Genomic DNA, 26,385 nt, shown 5'->3' with positions numbered 1-26,385 from the left:
CTTGTGGGAGTCGGTTTCCTCCTTTTACCATGGCACCCATCATGGCATTCAGGTTGCCAGGCTTTGGGGGAAGGTGGGGGCAAGTACGTTTACCTTCTGATCCATCTTGTTGGGCCAGGAACATCTTTTCTGTACCTTTGTTTTCCAGAGTGAGTGCCCTCTGTATCAGTGGAACAGAAAGCTCTTGGGAGCCCACTCATTTTTTCATTTGCTGCCTTTACGTTCTTCAGCTATTAAATAGGAATGAAAATATTTTCTTTTCAGTCTGTACCTAGCACATGGCTTGACTCAGCAGCCATTCATTAAATTATGGTGATTATTTTGTCATCTGTTAAATGGAGACAGCACCAGCCCCGGTTATCTGCTTCTGTGTGACCCTCTTTCCTTCCCTTCTTCCTTCTCCCTCTCTCTTTCTGTAGCTCTGGCTGGCCTGGAACTCGCTAAGTAGACCAGGCAGGCCTCTAATTTGTCCTCCTGTTTATTTCTCCTGATTTCTGGGATTAGACAAGAAACTTTCTTTTCTTTTCTTTTTTTCTTTTCTTTTCTCTTTTCTTTTTTAAAACAGGGTCTTTAGTATCCCACTCTCAACTCAAAATAGGATCCTCCTGTGGCCATCCTTCCCAGTGCTGGGATTACAGGCCTGTTTGTCTACTCTGATTGTTAAGTCTTATTTCCTGTTTTGGTAGCCAGAATCCTACTTTTCAGAGGCAAACCGAGTCATTGTATTTATCTGCCCAGTGCAGGGTAAATTGCTCGTGCAGGCTGTTAAAAAGCGGCTTTGTATTTTTTTTTTTCTCTTGTTTGGGGCTGCTCATTTTTAGGATTATGGGGGTTTTTCCATTTGACAATGTGCTGGCACCAGGCTGGGGAGCGAGCACACCCACCATGTCCCGCCCCGGCCACCAAAGAGCGCTCAGAGTCCGGGCAGCCGCGTGCCACTAGGCGGACCAGCCAATCAGAAGAAATTTGGCCCTCTGCAGTTTCCGTCCGCTCACTAGGAGGCGCTGCGGCGGCCGCGGTGGCCAGGGCTGTCGCGGGCTGGGGCGGTTGGGGCTGGCGGCTGCGGCGATGGAGTGGGGCTCGGAGTCGGCGGCCGTGAGGCGGCACCGCGGCGCGGCGGAGCACCGGGAGGGACAGGCAGCCGAGCCCCGGCGGGAGAGGGGGGCCCCGGCGCCCGAGGACTCGCGGGGCGACGGGAGGACGCGGAAGAGGAGGGAGAGCGAGGGCGCGAGCCGGGGCGCGGGGACCGCGCTGTCCGAGGCGCGCACGGTGCTGGCGCTCGCGCTCTACCTGCTCGCGCTGCGGGCGCTCGTGCAGCTCTCGCTGCAGCGGCTGTTGCTGAGCCGGACGGCGGGGCTCCAGGGCGAGTTCGATGCACGCCAGGCCAGGTACGGCCGAGCGGCCGGGCCGCGAGTCCCCTGCGGCCCCAGGCGGGGAGCCCCGGGTGGGGGAGCGCCGGGTCACGGTGCCCCAGGCAGTCGAGTCCGGCGCTGCTGTGTGCCGAGTCCCGGGGTCTCTGGGCGCACGTTGGGGGGCGGGGGGCGGGGGCTAGTGTTGGTGGTGGAGGTGGAGGGAAGTGGGGTGGCCCTGCGTGTCCTTCTGGGGTCTGAGTTGTGGGTTCCCGGGGCTTGCCAGGCTCCCTCTTCCGCTTTCTAGGGGTGGTCAGGTCGGCTGGGTTTGCTTTATCATCCACTCTGCAAAGATTGGCTGGTAGCACGCTCCTGTCGTCCACTCTCCTTTCTTGAGTCGCTTACACTTTTTAGTTGGGTTAGTTCCCTGGATTTAAAATGATGCGGAGAGTGAGGTTTATGTGCCAAGGCTGCGTTATAAAGTCATTCTGGGATGGTGTTGGAGAGGGGTAACTCAGTGTGCTGCCTTTCCAAGCACCACAGCCCCCAAATCCGAAAGCCATGGAGATCTTCAGGGTACATCCATTCAGAATTTTGCCTACTGTTTCTCAAGTTCGCAGATGTCCTGTGGGTCTTCTGTACTACGGATTGCATAGGGTTCAACCTTTTTATTTTTTTAAGACGTTCTTATTTTTACATTTTTATTATTTTGTTTTTTTCGAGACGGGGTTTCTCTGTGTAGCCCTGGCCTTCCTAGAACTCACTCTGGCCTCAAACTCGCAGAAATCCTCTTGCCTCTGCCTCCTAGGTGTTGGGTAAAGGGTTTAACCTTTTAAAATGACCTCAGGTGTACTTAGAAATGTGAACTCTTTGATACTGTAGTTCGTGACTTAGACTAGAGAAAAACTAAGCTAGCAGGAAGTTTTCATCTACTGCTGTGTTTTAAAAGCTGCTTCTTTGGATGCAGTGCGTTGGAAACGTATTTTAAGGGTTTTTTTTGGACAGCACCCTCAGTCTCCCCCCCTCCCCCCGTCCCCTACCCCACTCCCTTTGGAGTGCAGTGAAAAGGGAATCCCCCTGCTTTGGAGTAGGTCCAGTTTTGGCCTGAAGCTATTAGGTTCGGAGTATACAGCAAGAGGCTGTGTTTATTCCTTTCAGGTTTGTCTTGTCTGCTTGATTTCATCCTGTGGTTTTACTCATTGGTTTCAGCCAGTTAGACCCAGTAAAGAACAACCCGTAACTGGCCTTAGGAGTCAGGCCTGTGAGGTTGTGTTGTCCTGCCTAGGCTTCAGCAAACTCACATATTAGCCATAAGCTCTAGTCTTCGTACTGATTTGATGTGGTGTCAGTGGAGGAAAGTTTGGGAGCATTATTAGTTCCTGGAATGCAATATAAAATGATGAAGCTTCCAGGTAATTTTCTTGGGATGTCTGATTTTTTTTCCTTCTTCTTCTTCTTCTTTTTTTTTTTTTTTTTTTTTTTTGAGTACCTTTAGTCTCAGCACTCAAAAGACAGAGGCAGGATGATCTCTCTGAGTTCCAGGCCAGCCTGGCCTATGTAGTGAGTGAGTGCCAGGGTAAGGTGTGTGTATGTGTGTGTGTGGGGGTGTCACAGTTTGTTTTAATGTGAGAAGTCAGAAGAACTAAACTTACTGAGGTAGGAGAAGCATAGTGGAAAGTTGCTCCAAGATGTGTCGATTTTAAGTTTGCAGGAGTTTGTCATCATCATCCTTTTGATTGTTTCCAGGGATTATCTGGAACACATAACGGCCATTGGCCCCAGGACTACAGGAAGTGCAGAAAATGAAATTCTGACGGTACAATACCTTTTGGAGCAGATCAAACTGATAGAAGGTCAAAGCAACAGCCTTCACAGCATTTCAGTAGATATACAACATCCTACAGGCTCCTTTAGCATTGACTTCTTGGGGGGTTTCACAAGCTACTATGACAACATTACTAATGTTGTGGTAAAGCTGGAGCCCCGAGGCGGAGCCAAGCATGCTGTGCTGTCTAACTGTCACTTTGACTCGGTGGCAAATTCACCAGGTATGTACTTGTATTTAGTCATTTAAAGTCACTGCAGCCCAGAAAGCTTAACTTAGCCCTAACGTGTTTGAGCAGTTGTAGGGACCATTTTTTTAGACCAGCATTTTTGCATTGTGATTAAAGGCAAGCTAAGTAATACTGGTTTAGAATCTAACAATTTAGTATTCTCTTTAGTTCATTATTATTATTATTGTTATTATAATTGATTTAATGTGGCCAACAAGCTGCATGACAACACGGGATGTTTTTGGTAGACCGAAGTAGTCCAGTGTGTCTGTCCACTTGTAAGGGCTTACACAGCCAAGGGTTGCAGTAGGCTTTGGAGGTATAGGGTAAGGGATCCCTGTGTTTAAGGGATACATGGATTGAAGGACATTACTTCTAGCAGTTTCTGGTCACTTGAAAAGGTAAAGTTATGGTCTACTGAAGGTGTTACATACTGGTAGAATACTTAATATAGTGCTTTGTGTAGACATTGGCAAGATGGAAAACTTGATTTTTAACAGTGTCTGACATAATACAAATCTGTCAAATCAGTGTCAGTCTTCTAAATTGAACTTGTTTTTTTTTTGTTTTTTTTTTTAATAAGATTTCTCAGAAACATGATTTCAGTAGTTGGTATGGGTTTTTTTGTTTGTTTGTTTTGTTGTGTTTTGTTTTTCAGTGTTTTGAGACAGGGTTTCTCTGTGTAGCCTTGGTTGTTTGGGACTCGCTTTGTAGACCAGGCTGGCCTCGAACTCAAAGAGATCTGCCTGACTCTGCTTCCCCGAGTGCACCACTGTGCCCAGCTTTTGAATAGTTTTTTGATGTGACCTGAGGCTGGACTCTGGTTCTCTTTCTCCTTGTACGGCACCAAAGAGTGCCAGCTACATTGGCAAGAATAATGGTAAGAAAAGCATTTAAAACTTTCTTCAGCCGTTTGATAAGATACTGGTTGAAGTGAATATAGCCAAAACTTAAACCAAAAAAGGTACTAAGCTTCCACATAAATCTCAAAAAAAAAAAAAAAAAAATTATCGTCAATCGTAGTAGCTTGGAGGTAGAGAGATTCAGTAAGTCTGAAAGTTGGAGATCAAGTTCTCCCAGAGTGTGGAGGTACTGGTGAAGTCATGAACCACAAGGATTATTTCTCTTTTGAAAAAAAAAATGTGTTTATTAAATATTTATTTATATGTGTATATTTATATACCCACGTGTGTGTCTGTGTGTGTGTGTGTACGTGTGTCCAGAAGAAGGTGTGTTAGATTCCTTGGAGCTGGAGTTTATAGTTATCTGCGAACAGTTGTGGCTGATGTGGGTTCTGACATCTGAACTCCGGTCCTCATGATCGAACAGCAAAGCAGTCTTAACTGCAGAGTCATCTCTCCAGTAGCAAGGCATACTTTTTAATTTAGAGATGGTGATGTTTCTGGAAAGTATTAGAGAGTAAAACAAAAATCACTACTGAAATGATAAAATGTGAAGCCTGCTCATTGCACTTACGTTCTGAAATCTTTTATCACGTTTGTAAATTGCCACGACTGTCTCTTATAATGGACTCATGTCTAAACTAGTAACATGCATTATCTTTAAATTTTCTTCTGTATATTCTCACATAAAATAAACATTCACAAATAAACTATGAAAAAAAAACCCACAGCTAACATAGGCAGATAAGAATAGAAAGTAGCATTTTACAGTGTCATCCTGAGATTTGACACCTAAGAGCCCTTTTCTGACTGGTCCCCACTCGGGGAGACACAGACCTGAGATGGGTCCCAGGCTTCCTGACCAGGAGAATACCTGAGTATTGGGCCTTCTTTCAGCGTATTGCTTAACTTATTCTTTCTTTAATTCTTAACTGCTGAATGGAGACATACTAATTAATGTCCTCATAGTGTTGCTCAAAGGATTAAGTCTAATGAAAACATTAGGATAGCATCTTTCAGGGAAAGCTTTCCTTTGATGGTGGTTCTGTTGGTAACAATACTTGTGGATTGCCTGAGTGGATGGCAGGCCCAGTAGAACCATCTAGAGTACATAGGATACAAACTGGCCTTAACTTGATGAAGTGATACTGTGATGGAGGCATTTCTATGCATTTAGAACATGTTTTGCTCATTAAGAAATCAGTATCCACACCTTCATTAAAAACAAGGCAGAAATGCCCTAACATATGCCAGGGACACTAGAAAAAGTCACCTGTGCTCACTATTATGGTGCTTAATTTCCAGAAAGGGACGCATGCATGCTGTGATTATTCATTAAAAAGACTGGATATGCAGGCATCAATTAAATGTAAACTCTCCTGATTTTTCCTTTCTCTTTCATACTCATATGGGATGGATCCTTACAAGAAAAGATACTCAAAAGAAAAGGAGACAGTCATTGCCATGCGTACTTCTACTTTGAATAAAAAAGTGTTATTGTTTGCTTGGTATCTGAGTGATACCAAGGGAAAATGAACCATTTTAAGAAGTGGTTCAGCTCTCTGGCTTAGATATATATTATCTTCATCAAAGAACAATCCTTTTTTTGAAAAGTGACAAGACAAGGAGAAAGCACTGGGTTTGGGTGTAACTTAGTGGTAGAACGAGTGCCTAGTATGTGCCAGACCCAAGTTCCATCCTTAGTGCTGCAGCACAAACAAACAAAACCAGATGAGATCCCAAACCAAAGCAAGAAAACCCATTGAAAATAAAAAATAAAATAAAAAAGGAGGAAGGACCTAGTGTCTGTGTGGGCTGCAAATTACAGGAAACGAACTAGCTGGGAAGTCAGTGTAGCGGTAACGTTTGCTGCCTGCAGGCTCTTCAGCGGCTGAGGTTGTCTTCCGAGGTTAACCTTTGTCCTCCCGGGTAGATGGGGAGGTGGAAGAGCCGCCTAGGTTTGTGTTCTGTGTTTAGAAAATGGGAGGAGGGCAGAGAGCTTTTCTCTATCTGGATTTCTTTCAGCACCAAAGAGCCTTCCTTGTATTAAAGGAGCATTTCGAACGGCCTTTGCTGCTGCTCTTCACATAGTGCCAGGTGTGCAGGTTGCATGTGGAGTCCACCAATGAAAAGATTCTCCGGGAGCCCTTGGAATGTTTATACACCCCTGCTCTTTTTCTTAGAGACAGGGTCACGTGCTTGCTACACTGAGAATGGCCTTGAATCTTCTGATCCGAGTGTGCCACTATGCATGGTTTAAATGACTAAAAGGATTTTTTTTTCCATATTGAACCTATGGCATCCTGCATACTAAGAAATCTAGTTTAGAAATAATTTTTACCTAAAGTTTTATAATACCCATGCTGATGGTGTGAAGGAAGCCCCTGTCAGTAATAAGCTAAGAGTAGCTTTTCACTCATGCACCAAATAGTTGTCACCTGAATCCTCGTGTGGGTCAGCTCACTGAAGCAGGAGTATTTGTGCGTGGGTGCTTGCTGTGCTGGGGGAACCCAGCACCTGTCCCTGCTGTGCCACAGCTGTAGCCAGCTTCAGGAGTGTCGTGGAGACATCCTCAACAGTGCAGGCGAGGCTGGCCTGAGTCTTCCGGCAGCCTTCCCGCTTTACTCGCCTAGGGGCCGGGGTCGCGGGCCGGCACGCTGGGCTGGTTTTCCTGCGTGTATTAGTTCTCACAGCGTTTCTGGACGCAGGAATTGATACCCGTTAGAAGTAATGTCACCTACAGACGCACCTCGTGTATCTTCTCAGGTCGGCCGTGTGCTGCCAGGCCACTGGCAAAAGAGACATTTGAGTTATTTTGGGGTGGCTTCAGTTTCAGGGTTGATTCTAAATGGAAAGGGATGCCAGCTAGTCACTCGGCCTTTTTACTGTCCTCTGACTGTCACTTCCTTAAAGGTATTTTGACCCTTTTCTGTTCTCTAAGACATTAGATCCCTTAAAGTAGGGAGGATGAGTGTGAAGTTTAATTTGTTAATCAGCTGTATAAAGGTGAATGTTTTTTAAATTTTACTTCTACTTTGAATAGAAAAATGTTATTGTTTTTATTTAAAAAAATGTTTAGTTCATAGGTTTTCTGGAAAATGGCGCACAGTACGTATATCAGCTCATACTCCCTGCTCTAACAGTAATTAGGTAACTGTTATCTTGTTTTACTTTGACTAATGAATAAAATATAGTCCGAATTATCACCAAGACTCTTTTCGAGCAGAAGTGGGATTTGGAATAACGGAGTCCTGAAACAAGCATTTTAGCTGGTTACAGAGGCTTCCCTAAGTTCTCAAAGAGAAGGAAGAAAGCTAACCTGGGATGTTTCCCAGGTGCCGCCTGTGGGGTGGAGCTAGCAGTCTGCCTTCTCGACCCGGACACAGTGAATGAAGTGACAGAGATACAGTTCACTCCACCACTTCCCTGCTGTTGAGTCCTCACCCAGCACTCACCACGTGCACACCCAGAAGTGCTACTGCCTGAGTTATGATAGTGTTCACGGACTCTAAACTTCCCACTATGAAAAGAATCAAATGTATAGAATAGACTCATTCACTGGACTCCAGTGTGCCTCCCGCTCTCATGTAGTCCAGCCGTCGTTTCTCCCTCAGCCCTCCTGCCTGGTTATTTCGGCTCCTCTGTATTTCAGTCTGTATGGTAAAGGATGAGGACACCTTTGACCATGCTAACAGTATTAGGAGCTACTTGACTTAAAAAATTAGCAGTAACTTTTTAGTGTTATCAAATAGCTAGTCAGTTCGTTTAACTACCTCTCACAGTGCTTTTAAAAGCAGCAGTTGGAGCCCAGCGCTTGAAGGTGCCTGCCACCAAAGCTAACTGCCTGAGTTTCCACCCGCATGATGGAAGGAGACAGTGAACTCCCACAGATTGTCCTCTGACTTCCGTATGTGCCGTATTGTGGCAAGTGTGCTGCCCCCCCCCGCACACAAAAAAATAAATACAAATGATAAAGTAATGGATTTCATTAGAAACTAGAGTTTTTTTTATAATCTTTAATTAATATGATTTTCTGATATTTAGAGACTGGAGTATTTGAATATTCTTTCTTTCTCTCTATTTTTTTTTTTTTTTTTTTTTTTTGAGAAAGGGTTTCTCTCTGTAATAGCCCTGGCTCTCTTGGACTTGATTTGTAGACCAGGCTGACCTCGAACTCACAAAGATCTGCCTGCCTCTACTCCTGAGTGCTGGGATTAAAGTGTACGCCACTGTTCCCAGCTTCTTCTTTTTGTTTTTTTAATTTTTTTCTGAGACAGGGTTTCGCTTGTGGTCCTGGCTGCCCTGGTCTCGCTTTGTAGACCAGGCTGGCCGTGGTGCTGTACTTTTGCAATGCTGGGACAGGGCACAGTTCCCTCTTCAGTGTCTTATCATTCAGGTGCCTTCTTTGTACTTTTCCATTACTTGATCCCTTTGGAAAAAACTTAAAGAAGTGTAGCCTGCTACTCCCTCTGTAGTTGTGAGGTGCTGCAGCTTTTATGATTTTGAAAGAGAGTCGAGGAAGTGGGAGAGTGGAGGAAGCCATGAGTCCCAGAAGAAAGACTCTTCCAGAGGATGGGGCACGAGGATAAGTTCCAGTTGGCCATAGGCCCCATCTGGTTAATTTATTCCACAGCTGCTGAGTGCATGCTGTGAGCATGGTTCCACTGGCTCGGTCATTGAGCAGGCCAGACAAGGATCTTATGGGGCTTGTTTTTGCTGTGCATAGCTGTCACCCTGTGATGACAGAGTTACGCTTCTGGTCATGCAGCTATCATGATGCTTCTCTGAGGGGGAAACTCCAGTCCACACCAGGAGTGAAAAACCCTGTAACTCTGAGAAGTGCGTCTGTTTCTCTGACTCCAAGGTGCCAGTGACGATGCAGTTAGCTGTGCGGTGATGCTCGAAGTTCTCCGAGTCATGGCAGCATCTTCAGAGCCCCTACAGCATGCCGTGGTGTTCCTCTTCAATGGTGCAGAGGAAAATGTCTTGCAGGTAAGGCTTTATTGTTTCAAGTATTTGGGCTGAATAATAATGAGAATAATAATGATTGGTAACAGTCTGTTTTATTAGTGATATGACTAATATAAAAATAATATGCAAAATAAATACTGTATCTATCAGTACTTTAAAAATACTGATAGTGCAGATGGGCTCAGTGTGTTAGAGATTCAACTGAGAACAGCTCATCTTGCTCTAGTGTGTGATTTTGTTTGTTTGTTTGTTTTCACTTTTAGTTTTTGTAATAGGGTCTTGCTTGGTCTCCCACACTGGCTTGGCACTTGTGATCCTCTTGCCTCAGCTTTCTGAGTGCTAGGTTCACACACATGTGCTGCTGTGACCAGAAAAGTGTTGATTTAAGGGCTTTTGAATGGCATAATTACCTGAGCTTTTTTAACCCTCGAGTTTCAGAGAGATGATTTGAGGAAGGTACACAGCAGGAAGGCCTAGCCATACGAATTGTCTGTATTTTCTTTTCTTTCTTTTTTTTAACTTTTGCATTACATAGCCTCACAGTTTCTTTTCACTTGGCAACTGAACACCATCATTTTATTTAGGAAGATGCCTTTAGGGGCCTGCTTTTTTTTTTTCCACGTGGGAGGTTTATTAGGGGAAAGGGAGTTGCAGAGAGACGAGGTGAAAGAGAGAGAGAGTAGGGTCTGCTTTTGAAAAGTGGTTATTTTGCTCTTGTAGTTCCTACCTTTTTGAGATAGCCATTCTGTCATACAAATAAGCAAAATAAAAACTTAGTTTAACAGATGGAAGGATCAGTGGACTTGGGGAGGGGCATGGGAGAAGATGAGGAAGGGAGGGTTGGATTGGGAGGGGATGAGGGTGGAGGCTATAGCTGGGATACAAAGTGAATAAACTGTAATTTATAAAAATAAATGAATTTAAAAAAACTTAGTTTAACCTACATTTGTTTTCTTTCCTTTATTAAGGCCAGCCATGGTTTTATTACTCAACATCCCTGGGCCAGCTCCATTCGTGCATTTATTAACCTAGAGGCAGCAGGTGTGGGAGGGAAAGAACTGGTGTTCCAAACAGGTATGTGAAGAGTGCACTTAACATTTCAGTGCAGTTCTAATTTCATGTCAATGGAAAGTTTTCCAGTAGACGTACTCTCTTTAATGAGCAATCTCTTGATTGAGGTTTGTTTTTAAAGTGTCAGGTAATCTTAACTTGTCTTTGTGAATTTTTATGTATGTATGTGTTCAGTATATATACACGTTGGTCTGGTGTATGTCCATGTGTGGATGCGTGTGTGTGTGTGTGTGCGTGCGTGCGTGCGTGCGTGCGTGCGTGCGTGCGTGTGTGTGCGCGCGCGCGCTTGTAGTAGCTGGAGGTGTTAACATGAGGTGTCTTCCTCAGTTGCTTCCTACCTTATTGAGACAGAGCCTCTTGCTGAGCCTGGAGCTCATCCGTTCAGCCAGGCTCGCTGGCTATTGGGCTACGGGAGTCTACCTGCCTCCCCTTGTTAATTTTTTTAAATCAAATAGTGAACAGCATGTGGCTCCTTTAGAGCCTTTGCGTACTTATTACACGCAGATGTTATTTGAAACATCTTATGTACATTAAGTTACTTAGTTCGAGTGCATGCTGCTATATTTCTAATTTATAGGTGAAGAGCAGAGGTGGAGAGTTTAAAACTTGCAAGGTTTTACCGTTGGTGCGTGACGGCATGGTTGGAGCCTGAGCGGTCCAGGCTCAGCGTCAGTTTAGAGCAAGTAAGAATTGTAGTACGTGGTGGTTGCTTTATTTTTTGGCAACGTGACACAAACTAGAGTTATCTGAGAAGAGCGAACATGAGTTAAGGACTTGCCTCCATCACATTGGCCTGTGCGCCTGTCTGCGGGCATTTCCTTGATTAATGATGGATGTAGAAGGGCCCAGCTCGCTGTAGGTGGCACCACTCCTCTCAGGTAATCTTGAGTTGTATGAGAAGCAAGCTGAGCAAACCATGGAAAGCAGGCCGGTAAGCAGCCATCCCTCCAGGGCCTGTGCTTTAGATTTCGGTTCCAGGTTCCTGACTGGAGTTTCTCCCTGGCTTCTGTTGTGATAGACTCTATAACCTGTAAACCAAATGAGCCCATTTTCCCCCCAGTTCCCTTTGGCCCATGTTTTATTACCACAGCAGAGAAGCAAATGAGGACATAATACAATGAGGATATTGCTTTTATTAATTGTGGAAAATTATGATATAAAGTATTTAAAATCATAGTTATTAAATGAGAAAATTCACCCACAGTTTAAGTTTAATTCCATCACTGAGTTAATTTGAGTGTCCAAAAACCCAGTAAGTACAATAGCCAAAGAGAGTTTAAATTTTAGGATGAAGCTTTCCTTAAGATAACAGGGTATAATCGCTAAATAACATAGACTTGTCGTTTTGTTTTTTTTTTTTTTTTCCTTCCCAAACATGTTTTTTCTCTTATAGTCCTTGCTGTCTTGGACTCATTTTGTAGACCAGGCTGGCCTTGAACTCACAGAGATCTGCCTGCCTCTGCCTCCTAAGTGCTGAGAATTAACACCCAGCTAGGACTTGTCATCTTTTATTTTTTTTTAAACCTATACTAATTTTTTTAATTTAGTTTTTTTCTTCACAATTTATTCATTATATATCCCGATTGAAGCCCCTCCCTCATCTCCCTCAGTCCCATCCTCTCTCCCTCTTCTCCTCATCCCCTTTCCCTAGTCCACTGAAAGGGGGAGTTCTCTACTATTGCCATCTGCCCATAGCTGGTTAAATCTCATCGGGACTGCCTGGATCTTCTTCCTCCGTGGCCTGGCAGGGCCGCATCAGCAGGGAGGACTTGTCATCTCTGCGGAGTCGAGAGCAAAAGGACTTGCTCAGCAGGGCCTGCTAAGACCTGATGCTGGAAGGCCCACCTTCTGTCCTGCCACTGCTGGAAATACGGGCAAAGGCATCAGTCCATTTCAGCCACACACAGACCTTCTGCTAAAAGCTGCTTTTATTGGTGTTTGAGTCAAGACAGTCTCAGTTTGCATGCCTGGCTGCCCAGAACCACTCACCCCTCTGCCTCCAGCTCAGAGTGTTGGCATTATAGGCGTGTGCTCTCCTGCCTGACTTGTCAGGAGCCTTAATAGTAAGAAGTGTTTTGTGTGAGAGGGTCTACAGGAAGTGAGTAAGGCAGTAGAAACTTACTTTGTAGATCTTTAACAGACATTATATTGTTTAAGTTTTGAAATTACACTAAGTACTAAATGCTTTTTGTAAACTAAAAAGTATCATTTCAATACTCTCTCAAATTTACCTTTAAACTCTTAACTTTGAAATAGACCTGGATTGTATTTCAGTTATATCTTTAAGAAATTCAGGGTTGCCAACGGTGGTGTAGGCTTTTAACCCCAGCATGTGTCGGGCGCAGACAGGCAGATCTCTGAGTTCCAGGTCAGCCAAGGCTACCTAGGGACACCTTGACTCAGAACACACACACACACACACACACACACACACACACGCACACAGACATAGACACACACACACGCACACAGACATAGACACACACACGAAGTTCAAGGTCACAAGGTGAGATACAGCAAGACCCAAGACCTTTTTTAGCTCTCAAATTTTTCTACTTTCTTTTTAATCGGCGGGAAGCAGCTGAACTCTGTTATCGACAGGAGCAGCAGCGAAGAGTGAGGGCAGAGAGCAGTCAGCCTCACCTGGGGCGACAGTGTGTCTTGTAGGCTGCCCCTTTTGTGTAGCGCCTGTTCCTGTGCTCTGCTACCCAGTCTCATAGGTTGTCCAAACGCTTCCTGGTGTTTTTCTCTGCATAGATTAGTACAGTCTACATGCATAGTTTGAAGAGATGACAACACATTTACCTCAAATGGAGTCCAAGCTCAAGGCAATTCTTTTCTAACATCTTTTGAGTGCCTACTTTTCCTGGGTCTGATTAGGCCTAAGACCTTTATTTTTTAACTTATTTTTTATTAATTACAGTTTATTCACTTTGTATCCTGACTGTAGCCCCCTCCCTCGTCCCCTTCCAATCTCATCTTCCCTCCCTCTCTCATCTCCTTCTTTGTCCCTTCCCCAGGCCACTGATAGGGGAGGTCTTTCTCCCCTTCCATCTGACCCTAGCCTATCAGGTCTCATCAGGCGTGGCTGCATTGTCTTCCTGTGTGGCCTGGTAAGGCTGCTCCCCCATCACAGGGAGGTGATCAAAGAGGCAGCCACTGAGTTCATGTCAGAGATAGTCCCTGTTCCCCTTACTAGTGAACTTACTTGGAGACTGAGCTGCCATGGGCTACATCTGTGCATGGGTTCTAGGTTATCTCCATTCATGGACCTTGGTTGGAGTATCAGTCTCAGAAAAGACCCCTGTGCTCAGATTTTTTGGTTCTGTTGCTCTCCTTGTGGAGCTCCTGTCCCCTCCAGGTCTTTCTGTTTCCCCCTTCTTTCATAAGATTCCCTGCACTCTGTTCAAGTACACAAGGACATTTGCTCAACCATGTTTGCAGCAGCTTTATTTGCAATAGCCAGAAGCTGGGAACAACCCAGATGTCCCTCAACGGAGGAATGGATACAGAAATTGTGGTACTTTTATACAGTGGAATACTACTCAGCAATAAAAATCAAGGAAATCATGAAATTTGCAGGCAAATGGTGGGAACTAGAAAAGATCATCCCGAGTGAGCTATCCCGGAAGCAGAAAGTCACACATGGTATACTCACTTATAAGTGGATATTAGACATATAGTATAGGATGAACATACTAAAATCTATACACCTAAGGAAGCTAAGCAAGAAGGAGGACCTGGAGTAAGATGATCAACCCTTATTCAGAAAGGCAAATGGGGTAGACATTGGAGGAGGGAGAAAACGGGGAACAGGACAGGAGCCTACCACAGAGGGCCTCTGAAAGACTATCCAGCAGGGTATCGAAGCAGATGCTGAAACTTAGCCAAACTTTAGGCCTAAGACCTTAATCTTTATGTAGCTTTAGATAAGAAATTTCCAGCTAACAAAGAATTTCAAAGTGATTGTATTAACCTGGAAGCAAATGAGCAAAGTTAACGCCAGCTACAAGTAGAAGGTGGGTGTTTGCTGGTGGCACTAGGGTCAGTGTGCCCATGGAATGGTGATGTGGGGAGAAATGCATTGCATTGAAAAGCTATGGACTGCGCTGACATCACTGCTCTGCTTGCCCTCTTCAGCTTTCTGTATTGTTAAATAGTTTTCTGTGTATTTTTTACTTTAATAAATCCTCAGTGCTTCAGTATCTATCCCATTAAACATTTTGCTCATTCTAAAGTCCTCATATTTTAAGAATCACCTCCCTGGAAGGAACCCATAATGTTTGTTGGTGCCCATAACGTATTGCACGCTCATCTGAATTTTATACTGTTCTTTCCTTCTGGCTTTGAGCTTATTTTTGGGGTTAAAGTGTGTACTTGATAGTTTTTGGGGTACCTTCTGACATCCAGTGTATTTCTCAGGATGGCTCTCACATCTGATGCCACAGCCTGTAGGAGACTAGCTGTCTGTGGCTCCATCTTCTAGAAAGCTCGCAGTGTTGATTCCATGTCTGACTAAGAGGACAAGCACTGCGTCCAGCAGATTTAGATTTGTGTGTGCCAGATGGCTCTGTCCTTTGCTTTTTTTTTTTTTCCTGTGTGGTGAGATTTGTCCTGTCCTGGCTTTTCAGATAAAACAGTTTGTGTTCTCCAGAGCGTCATTGTCAGCTGAGGGAAAGGCTCGTTTGGGGAACTTTTGGTGGCTGGAATAATCATTCTTAGGATCAGAAAGAGTGACTCATCAGATTGCACTGTCGTGAGTTGGGAAGGCCTGCCTGCATCATTTTTGAAGGTGTTAATATGATCTTGCAAAGTTTAAACAGATTAAACCATTAATATATGTCCCATTTGGAAAAATTCAGGCTCTATAAAGTAAGTACAAGAAACCGAGGAAGCCAAAGGCTCATGGCTTTCCCACCACTCTGACCAAACCAGTGTTAATTTGCTCTACAACCTTCTGGGATTAAAAAAAAAAAAAAAGTGTATTTATGCACAGGAACACATACACACATTATTACCTTAAAATGGGATACTATTTTGCAATTGTAGCCTTTTTTAGAATATATACTTTTAAAATCTCATGGAATTATTAAAACATAATTTAAATGTCCTATAATTCACCAACTTAAATGGTCAAATTCAGCATTTTTAGGCATTTCCACATACTTGTGTACCATTATCATAATGCTAGAGCATTTTAATACAGCATTTTTGTGTGTGTGTGCATGTGCATGTGTATGTGTGTGCACTCATATGTGTGTGAATGTGTGTTCAGGTGCCCAAAAAGATCTAAGGAAGTCATAGGATCCCTTGGAGCTGGAGTTACAGGTGTTTGTGAGCCCCCTGACATGGGCGTTGGGAACTGAGCTCCAGACCTCATAGTTGAGCAGCAAAGCTAACCACTGAGCCTCCTCTTTAGCTCCTAGAACATTTTTCATCATTCATAAGGTAATCCCTGTCCTTAGCAGTTAGGTGTCACTCACATTTCCTCAGTGCAGCCAACCATGTGTGGTTATGTTGGACAGAGCTGTCCGAGTAACCTTGTATTGTGCTGTCTTTTTCCATTTCAGGCCCTGAAAATCCTTGGTTGGTCCAGGCTTATGTTTCGGCAGCTAAACACCCTTTTGCTTCTGTGGTGGCTCAGGAGGTTTTTCAGAGTGGAATCATTCCTTCCGATACCGACTTCCGAATCTATAGGGATTTTGGGAACATTCCAGGTATTTTGTCTGTGCTCACAGGCTGCTGTGTCAAAAGCAAACCTTATTTCTTGAAAGTTATAATAGCCTCTGAGCAGACACTGTATGTGAGAGCTCTGTCTTCGGACTCAGCAGAGTAGAGTTCTTGATGCTCTCTTTTAACCAGCCCCTCAGTAATGTAAGTGCTTGCCTTCTCTAGGGTATTGTGTACCACAGCATGGAGATGGAGAGAACTGTTTAGCACCTCGTTTCCCCAAAACTCCAAGGAAGCTCAGGGCTGTTGTCTTGCTTTTCCAACTCCTTTGGTGACTTTTACAGTTTTATTTGAAATTTAAATTTGGCTCTTACCTGCCCAAATTCCATTCCCCAAAGTTTCTTCCCCTAATGTGTGACTTAAAATACTTCCTTAATTATTATGTTTTAAATTCTGGACCATAGTTATAGATTTTGTAACAACAGAAAAGGGTTTCTGTCATTCAGGAATATGATAGACATTAGTCAACCTCATGCCTTGACATTTTGTCTTTTAGAACTTAAACTGTTAAACAGGACTAACACAAGTCAGGTCTGTAAAGTAAGATGCCTTTTCCATTGTCTGTCTTAGGAATAGACTTAGCTTTTATTGAAAATGGATACATATATCACACCAAGTATGACACAGCGGACAGGATTCTCCTAGATTCCATTCAGAGAGCAGGTTGGTATTAACAGGTTTGGCTTTTGATATACAATGATGAAATGTTAGGGACAATGTATGAAGAACGTTCTGTGTGGGAGAGACAGTATGTAGTCGAATGAGTTAGAGATTTGGAGACGGAAAGATGAGGGCTTGAATTTTAGTCTTTGCTGTCTGACTTAGCAATTAAAAACTTAGAAATAGTCATCGTGAATACTTGGAAAGGAGCGGCCCAGAGCCGTGGTAGGGTTGGGTTCACTGTGACAGTTTGGAAGGGTGGCCCCAGGCTGTAGTGGGATGGTTGAAGAGTAAAGAATGCAGCCAAAGTGAGAGCTGTGAATTATACTAGCAGCAGGACATGGGTTTGTGGCCCCAGATGAGAGTAGAGGGTGGACCATGGGCCCGTGATAGGTGGTAAGGACAGATGAGGCATGTACATAGCCTAGAGCGTCAGAGTGCGTCCCAGAGATGTAGGGCGTTAGGGGAGGAGTTGATAGGGAGGTGGGCTATGGAGAGAAGGTGACTGTTCAGTAAGAGCACAGCATGGAGGAGGAGGGAACAGGGTGTGTGGGGGGATGGTATGCTCTCTCAGACTAGAATGGAGGTCGTATTGTCAGAACCAGGAGGAGATAAGGTTGAAGTATGTGGGGGAAGGAAATTGTAGGTGGCTTCAAAAATTACCAAGGATTTGGTGGGGAGTGCTCGCTCAATATGTGCAAGGCCCTGGATTCCATCTCTAGTGTTAATAAACAAACATGGTTGATGAGATGGCTCAGCAGAAAAAGGCCCCTGCTGTCCAACCTGACAACCCAAGTTGGATCCCTGGGACCCACATGGTGGAAGGAGAGATACAACTCTGGAAAATTGTCCCCTACCTCTGCATATGTGCAGTGGCGTGCAGCACTCCAACAAGTAAAAATGTGATAGGAAACATTTTAAACTCAGAAAATCCCAAAGGAATAAGGAACCCTTGAAGGTCTGAGTCTATGGATGAACTCATAAGGTGGTTTTACGTTACTGTTCTGGCAGTGCAGTGTGGAGTAGAGAGTGAGGGGTCAGCATTCTGAGTCATTTGTATGGGCCGCTGGGAAAGTAGGTACATCTTGAGTATTTGCATTGTTTCTCATCCAAGACATACATGAGTGTGACGTGTGTGTGAGAGAGAGATATGTGTGAGAGAGAGACACGTGTGTGTGTGTGTGTGTGTGTGCGTGTGTGCGTGCATGTGCGCACGATTGGAACCTTCCCCTCTTCGTGGGCATAGCTCTGTCGATCTGGACAGTCTTATTTGAGCTAGGTCCTGCCCATTACTTACTGTGTAGGTCCAGCTGCCTAGTACTTGTCAGCTTCCTGCCACTGCTCCTAGATGCTAGGATTATAGCCATATACCTTACCTGGTTCACCTTAAAAAAATGGTTTTTTTTGTTTTTTGTTTTTTTTCTGAGTTAGGATTTCACTATGTAGCCCAGGCTGGCCTTGAAGTTGCAGCCTTTCTGCTTCCTTACTAAGTATGCTTTTTAATTGTGATTTCTTCTGGTTTGTTAGCCTGTAGTCCTGGGGGAATAAACGGAGGTCTTGTGCCTGTATTCTAGGAAAGCACTGCATCACTGGTCCCAGAGCCAGCTCTTCAGTCATTTTTAAGAAAAATTGTTTTATTTTTGTTTAAGAGAGGGTCTTGTTGCATAGCTCAGTGTAACTTTGAACTTGTTGTGTAACCTAGGCTGGCATTGAATGATGGTCACCTACTTTTGCCTCCCCTTCTTAATAATTTTTTTTTTAAGATTTCTTTTCATGTACAATGATGTTTTTCCTACATCTATATATGTGTGAGGGTGCCCGATCCTCTGGAACTGGAGTTACAGACAGTTGTGAGCTGCCACGTGGGTGCTGGGAATTGAACCTGGGTCCTCTAGAAGAGCAGCCAGTGCTCTTAATCACTGAGCCATCTCTCCAGCTCCCACCTAATATAAGTCTTAACAAGCTTTAATAACTTGTTCTGCGCTGACCAACCTCATGCAAGGCTTTTTTTTTTTTTCCTTGTTTTCCTACTGAGTTTCTGGTCTTGAGAAGAGTGTCAGCTTGGTTACAATCTATCCATGAGGAAGGCTTGAGCTGGAGCTTGGGGGTTGTGCTGTTAGTCTTAGGGAATAGTAGTACTAGAGGGCCTGGCTTGAGCTCAGTGGGGAGGAAGAGCAAGAACAGGAGCCTTATCTGGGAAATTTGGCACGAGAGGGGAGGCAGTGGAGGGTGGGGAGCGGCGTCTGCTCACATTCTTTCCGGGTATTAATTTTCAGATGGTGCCTGATCTACTTCTGTGGCACGTGCTGCATGTGGAAGTCACACTAGAATAGCTTACCAGACCTCATTATCTTTTCTCAATAAAAGGTGACAACATTTTAGCAGTTCTTAAGCACCTAGCTACGTCTGACATGCTGGCTTCTTCATCTGAGTATCGACATGGAAACATGGTCTTCTTTGACGTGCTTGGCCTGCTTGTCATTGCGTACCCTTCTCGTGTTGGCTCCATCATAAACTACATGGTAGTCATGGCTGTTGTTCTGTACCTGGGGAAAAAACTGCTCTGGCCCAAACACAGGAGTAAGTATTTCCGTCTAGTGTGGAATGGGGGTGGGGTTTGCTGAAGGGATTCTAGCCATTGTTTTTCTTTCCTCCCAGAAAGTACAGCATCTTAGGAGACTATTACTTGATTTCTATTTTTAGAAACTCCCAGGTAAGTATTGAATCAGCATGCTTGTCTCACTGTCAGGGTTGGTGAAGACAACAGCTTTATACACTTGTCCTGAAGCTGGCAGAGCCGGCTGAGCTGCCTGCCTCAGCCAAATACGGCCAAGAGCTGGGTGCAGTGCCACCGCACGCCGTGGGGATCTGCAGGGTGCTGCTCCCTGCTCTCCTGCAGTTGTTGGTTGCCCATTTGACGGTTGTGCTCATTTAGTCTCTTGTTAGGGAATGAAATTACTAATAGTACTGAAATGGAACTTCAGTATTGTAAGATATGTGCTTTTCAAAAAAGAAAGAAAAACCTTTAGAATGATTTTTCTCGTTATTAATAACAAATTTTAATAGTTCTTGAAACTCAGTATGATCAACCCTATAATCTGTGTTAAAGCTAAAATTTATATACAACCAAAAGAAAAAAAGGTTTGTAGAAGTTGACTTATTTTTAAAAAATATTTATTTATTTTATATGTGTGTGCGTGTGTGTGCATGCGTGTGTTTGTGCGCACACATAAGTGTGGAAGTCAGAGGGCAGCTTGTGTAGCTCCTTCCACCATGTGGGTCCTGGGTATGAGACTGAGGTCATCAGGTTGGCCCGCTGAGCCATCCTGCTGGCACTGCAGATTGACTTAGTGGAAAGTCTTCTACGCACAGTCCTGGAATGGATGCAGCGCTTCTGGTTACTGTTCCATGAACCATTTCTGCTTGAAATGTTTCAGAGTCTAAAATATTGGCTGTTATTACAATGTAAGTATTTTGCAGCGATTTAAATAATTCTTTATCACCAGTTCTTTTTCCTGTCATTCTTTTCCAATGTTGGCATCTTTAAGAACATTTTTATGTTTTTGATTTATCTATTTGTGTGTGTGCACTGTGTGGGTGGTAGTGTGCCGCAGCGTGCATGTGTGAAGTCGTAGACTACTTGTGGCTTCAGTTCTGTGGGGATGACCTCCGGCTGCCAAGTCTGGTTGGCAAGTGCACTTGTCTGCGGAACCACCTTGCCAACCCTGCGCTACCGTCTTTAGCAAGAAGTTTTATGGAGCTTTGCCTTTTAAAATCCTTGCTAACATTTTGATAAACAAAGAATCCTAAAAATGATGAGGATTACCACCTCTTTCCCAGGGAAGGAGGATATCTGAATCAATGCTGTGAGACATCTCTCAGAATCTTTAGTACCCTGAGATTCTGTGTGTTCTTGAGTAGTGTCCTTTGTTGTTACGTGATTCTTGTGTTTGACTGTTCTCTACACTAGGACACTTAAGTACCTTCAATTATAGTAGTGAATTGTTTTAACATTTGCTTCTTCAGCATTACCAGCTGGGTTTGTTATTAATTTGATGAAGATGGTGACATTAACTTTTTGTTTTCTCTTCGTTAGGTGCTAACTACATGAGAGACTTCTTGTGTGGACTTGGTATCACTTTTATTAGCTGGTTCACTAGCCTTGTTACAGTTCTCATTATAGCAGTGTTCGTCTCTCTCATTGGACAGTCTCTGTCATGGTATAACCACTTTTATGTCGCCGTTTGCCTGTATGGAACTGCAACAGTGGCCAAAATCATCCTCATACATACTCTTGCCAAAAGATTTTATTATGTGGTAAGTGGCTGATATATTTATTGTTTTCTTTTTGCTACTTTCAAGAACTGAAGACAAATGAGCAAAATTTATTATGTATGCTCTTTCAGAATGATTAGAAATTGTTCAGCATGGCTATGGAAAATGCTGCCATAGTTGTGTTAATTTCCTAGAGTTTTCTTATTCTGAGAATTGGGAGTGAATTGCAGAATTCCAGAGAAGTTACGGAGCTGTTTCCAGCAGTGTTTACAATGGAGGTGATGGCGAGGCTTGCTTGTGTGGCTTGCCTCTGCTGCTGTTTGTAGAACTGTCTTTCCATTTAGCAATCCACACTTGCTCACTCAGTTATTTAGCTGTGAATATCACTGTTCTTTTCTGGACTGTCAGGCTGATGAGGGTGTGATTGTTGAATTCTCTGCTACAGCGCCTGTACTTAGGCAGTGTCTGACACAACTTGACATAGTAAGCACATCTTTCCTGGAAGAATAGTGTATTTAAGAGTTTCTCATTGGTTTTCCTTCACCTTTTCTTTTCTTTTTGACATTATATCATTTCCCTCTTTCCTTTCCACCTTCTAATCCCTCCCGTATACTCCTCTTTGCTCTCTTTCAGATTTATAGCCTGTTTTCATTAGTTGTTGTTAAATACATGTATGTATATGTATATATGCATATGATCATAAATATAAGCTTTTAAAGTCTATATAATGTTACTCGTGTGTTTTTAGAGCTGACCACTTGGTATTGGATAACCGATTCTGCTCTTCCTTGGGGAAGACTCTCTTTCTCCCACTCTGAGCATTGCCTAGTTGACTGTAGTTCTTTGGGGAGGGTTGAGCCTTGTGGTCTTTCCCCTGTCTACGTTACCATGTCTCTTGTGCAGCTAATAATTGGGCAGGCCTGTTGGTGAGTCTTTATGGATGTAGCTTCTGACAGTGTTAGGAGACACCGTCTTGTAGGAAACTCTTTGATCCCTGTCTCTTACAATCCTTGTGTCTCCTTTCTAAAATGTTCCCTGGGCCTTAGGTTCTAGAGTTGTTTGTAGAGGTACCATTGGGACTGTCATCTACAGCTTTACATTTTGATTGGTTGTGGTTTTTCTGTAATGGTCTCCATCTGTTGCAAATTTTCTCTGATGCAGGGTGAGGACTATACTTATCTGTGGGTATAAGGACACATATTTAGAATGTAGTTAGGAATTATGCTGGTTTTGTAAAGTGGTGATTGTAGATTCTCCTCCAAGATCTATATCATAAGAAGTCTTGGGTAGTTGGCTAGGTTTCCAGTGCCAGGCATTATTTTTCTCTTGTTGAGTAGGTCTTAAGTCCAGTTAGAGAGCGTGGTTACCACCAAGATATGTGTGCCACTACTGCACCCGGAGGGTTTTCTTCCCGTGCTGGTTGTTGTGGTTCACAGGCATCACAGCTGGGTAGATAGGACTGTTGGCTGCTTCCCTCATTTGGAAGCGTAAATGCTGCCTGCTAGAACCAGGAGAGCTAGTCCTCACAAAGGGTGCATTCAGGGCAGTTCCAGCTTACCGGCCAGTGGGTCCAGTGCCTGTGCATGTTATCTTCAGCAATAGGGACTTACCTGCTGAGGGACAACCAAGGCCAGTTAACAGTAGCCTGTAATGTTTTGAGAGTCTCTTGGGCAATCCTGACCAAAATTTCAAAAAAGGGCTTCTTATGCCAAAATGTCATCTGGTGTGGTTTTGTACATTTTGTCTAGCTCTCCTAGAATTTCTGTCTTTGGTATTCTTGCCTGCCCGAGATGAAGGGCATCAGTGGAATTTGTTTCTTCTGAAGCAGATGTTTAGTCATGAACTTCCTTGACCTGATTGTTCCTGTGTCATTCTTGATGGCTGCAGGCCTGGAACAGTCTAGAAGGAAAAGAGCACTTGCTTTCTGACACTGGGCCTCTCACTGGCCTAGGAGTTGCTTATTAGAGCTAGGTTGGTTGACTTATTCCCAGGGACCTACCTGCCTTTCTCTGTCTACCCAAGTTGGGATTACCAGTGGGTGCCACTGTACCCAGCTCATTTATGTGGGCTCTGGGGATGGAACACAGGTCTCCATGCTTTCATATTAAGCACTTTACTATCACCCAAGCCTCACATATATGAGGATATATATATATATATATATATATATATATATATATCTTTAATTTATTTATATTTGATTTATTTGATTTATTTACATTTTTACTTTATTTACATTTTTGCTTTGGAGACAGGGTCTTACTGGTTTCCTCAGGCTGGCCCTGAACTCACCCTGTATCCCAAGGGGGTCTTGAATGTGTGTTCCTCCTGCTTTAGCTTCCTGAGTGGCTGGGAGCACAGGCCCGAACTACTAGCATGCCTCATTGATTTAGAGGCTCTTTTAGCTCTCAGTTGGCTGAGGGCTCCATGAGAGTGTGATCTTCTTTTCGATTTCAGCTTCATTTGATAAGATGTAAAAACTACAGTGATTCTTGTACATTATGCAGTGACGTGAAATGGAATGGCATGAACAATTCTGCAAGAGGCATGGGCTTGACATTGAGTAAGCCTCTGTTCATGAACATGGGGATGTTTGAATGGGGCTTTAGAAACATGAGTGCCTGACGGAGAACAAATGATCAGTCAGAAGTGGGAATATGCAACGCAAGTTTGAGCTGTAGATAAGAAGAGTCCAGTGTGGTGAAGACAAGGAGACTGAACCTTAAGCCAAGAGTGGGGTCAGGGTCAAATTTGAGCTTTGGAGGCTGGCCCTAAAACTTAGTTAGGCCACCATTAACCTTTTCTCAGAGGATAGAGTTGAGTAGGTTTGTGATTTAGGAAGAAAACTCTGGCAGCTTTACTGGAAAAGGACAGAAGTGAGGGAAGGATGAATAGAGGTGTAGATGAAACTGGATTTGGGGAATATTGTTTCATTTGTTCATCTGTTGGCACTTACTGTAAAACATGTTCAGTAATTTCAGCGCTCCTTACTAAGATCTTTGGGTGCATTCAATTTCAGACTGAATTATTGCTACTGTTATTGTTTTGAATTTTCTGAGACAGTCGCCACGTTCCCAGGTTAAGAATCTTGCTCTGTAACTTATTTATTTTTATTTCATGTGCATTGGTGAATGACAATGAACAAGACTATTTCTCTTTCAGAATGCCAGCAACCTGTATCTGGGAGAAGTGTTTTTTGACACCTCATTGTTTGTGCATTGTGGCTTTCTTGTTACTTTGACTTACCAAGGATTTTGCTCTGCATTCATGAGTGCTGTCTGGGTAGCGTTTCCACTGCTCACAAAGCTGTGGGTGTATAAGGACTTCAAGAAGCATGGTAGGCAATTTTGTTCTTTGATAAAGATGGGAAGAGGTTAACAATGTGAGGCTCCCAGAGATTATGTATTTATTTAACCAAACTACCTTTCCAAATTATTTGTTTTAATTTTTTTATGCCATGGAAGTATTTATCTTACACTGTATATTCCATCCCATTCTCAAGTTTCTGAACATACATGAATATTATTTGTATTTTATCCTCCCTGATGAAAATTTCTGATTGCTCTACATTATACGTACCAAAGGGACTAGAGTCACGTCTGACTCCGTTTCTGTCAGGTGCCATAGTAGGTGAGCACTGTGAAAATGAGCATCTTACAGTGTAATTTCAGTTTTTTCTTCTTCCTAGGTGCCCAAGGAAGATTTATTACTCTTTACTTTTTGGGGATGTTTATTCCATATCTTTATGGACTGTATCTCATCTGGGCTGTATTTGAGATGTTTACTCCTATCCTTGGAAGAAGCGGTTCAGAAATCCCTCCTGATGTTGTGTTGGCCTCCATTTTGGCTGTCTGTGTGATGATTCTCTCCTCCTATTTTGTAAGGAAAATGGATTTGTTTCTTTTTATTTTTTAATCTATGTGATTAGCTTTAGTGTATTCTGTGAAATAAGGTTGCTTATACTTTATTAAGAAAAATTTACACAAAAGCTAGGGTCAAATGTTTGTGCATTGTCCGTTCAGTATGACAGGAAGATGTAGAATGATAATGGTGATGCACACTTTAACCCCAGCACTCAGGAGGTAGAGACAAGAGGATCTCTGTGAGTTCCAGACCAGCCAGGGCTATATGGTGAGACCGTGTTTTGTTGTTACTGTTCTAATGTTTTTAAAAAAATACCATATCCCCCTATTTAACTTTTTCTTCCCACCTGGAGACAGGTTCTCACTCTGGCTTAGAACTATGTAACCCAAGATGGCCTTGGCTTATGGTATTCTTCCTGTCCCAACCTCCCAAGTGTGTCTAAATCCTCTTTTCAAATAGTTGTCCATCCTAGCAGATACGAACGTATGGACTATACAGTGTGTGGATTGTAAGATGTTCTGTTCCTGAACTTCCAAAATATCCCTAGGAGCCTGTTATGAATGATGGTAACTAAGAGGCCAGTCACAGTAGTTTTAGGGTTTTGTGTATGCATCTCTGTGTGTGTGTGTTTGTCATTGAGGTGTTTTCATTATCTACTTCATTGCTGGCATGTCAGGATTTATGAATCTTGCCTCTTGAGTGATACCCAGACATGCTTTTGTCTCTCAGTCTCTGAGTACACTGCCCGGGTATCGAGTCTTATGGTTGCTTGTCTGTTTTTTTTTCCCATGGGACTTCTCAGAGGAAAGAAAAGATGGTTGACCGGAGGACCGGACTCCTCAGTCAACATTCTTTTGGCTTGGTGTCTGAAGCAGATGCTGAGCCTCTCTAGAGGAAGCATCTCTCTGTTTTGTGCTTTTGTTGTTGCAGTTTCTCAGGAGTATTTACTGAGTACCTCTAGGCTGGGGCTCTGAAGCTGGGGGAGCCACGTAGGGTTAGGGATTGGAGTTCTTAAAAGCTTTGTTTTTTTCATGGCCAGCATAGTGTGCTTTTTCATATCACTGTAATGACGAGCATTCCTGGTAGACCAGGTTCTGAAGACCTAGCGAGGGAAGAGGGATGCCTCCGTTATAGTCCACGGCACTCTGGAAAGCCCTGCATACGTGGCTTTGCACGTGTGGCCACATAAAGAAATTCTTATGCACACTGCTTGCGGATGGCTATACCTGACACTCAACTGTTGCCTTTAAGATAGATTATAGGCTGGGGCTCGCTGAGAAGAATGCTTGCTGGACATGAGTGTGAGACCCCAGGCTCAGTTCCCCAGTACTGAAAGGACCTCTCCCAGACAGGCAACGAAGCCTACAAGGTCATGACTAGCTTTTACTGCATTTTCAGAGGTGGATGGAATCCTAATGTTCATTGTATACTTCTTTTAGTTTTATTCCTAACACTTCAGTCTTGTATTTTGTATTTGTTAAATGTAGTTGCTTTTCTTTTCACTGTGGC

The 26,385-nt window shown here is 43.6% G+C and overlaps 1 protein-coding gene across 2 annotated transcripts in view; it reads left to right on the top strand.

Moving 5' to 3' along the window:
* Positions 1 to 1,006: 1,006 nt before the first annotated feature.
* Ermp1 (endoplasmic reticulum metallopeptidase 1) overlaps positions 1,007 to 26,385 on the top strand; it is a 37,520-nt gene continuing 12,141 nt past the window's right edge. For both annotated transcript variants that reach the window (XM_021634245.2, XM_021634244.2), the window contains exons 1-10: positions 1,007 to 1,388; positions 3,096 to 3,397; positions 9,170 to 9,297; positions 10,245 to 10,350; positions 15,918 to 16,064; positions 16,648 to 16,740; positions 19,105 to 19,317; positions 20,834 to 21,054; positions 24,175 to 24,349; positions 24,701 to 24,891. In XM_021634245.2, coding sequence (XP_021489920.1) covers positions 1,069 to 1,388; positions 3,096 to 3,397; positions 9,170 to 9,297; positions 10,245 to 10,350; positions 15,918 to 16,064; positions 16,648 to 16,740; positions 19,105 to 19,317; positions 20,834 to 21,054; positions 24,175 to 24,349; positions 24,701 to 24,891 — 1,896 coding nt within the window. In that variant the 5' untranslated portion in view covers positions 1,007 to 1,068. The remainder of the gene's footprint in view (positions 1,389 to 3,095; positions 3,398 to 9,169; positions 9,298 to 10,244; positions 10,351 to 15,917; positions 16,065 to 16,647; positions 16,741 to 19,104; positions 19,318 to 20,833; positions 21,055 to 24,174; positions 24,350 to 24,700; positions 24,892 to 26,385) is intronic.

Source organism: Meriones unguiculatus, chromosome 1 (genome assembly GCF_030254825.1).
Source record: "Meriones unguiculatus strain TT.TT164.6M chromosome 1, Bangor_MerUng_6.1, whole genome shotgun sequence".
NCBI classification, from domain to species: Eukaryota; Metazoa; Chordata; class Mammalia; order Rodentia; family Muridae; genus Meriones; species Meriones unguiculatus.
Note: the sequence above shows the minus strand (reverse complement) of the source record. Positions and strands in the feature narration are given on the sequence as shown.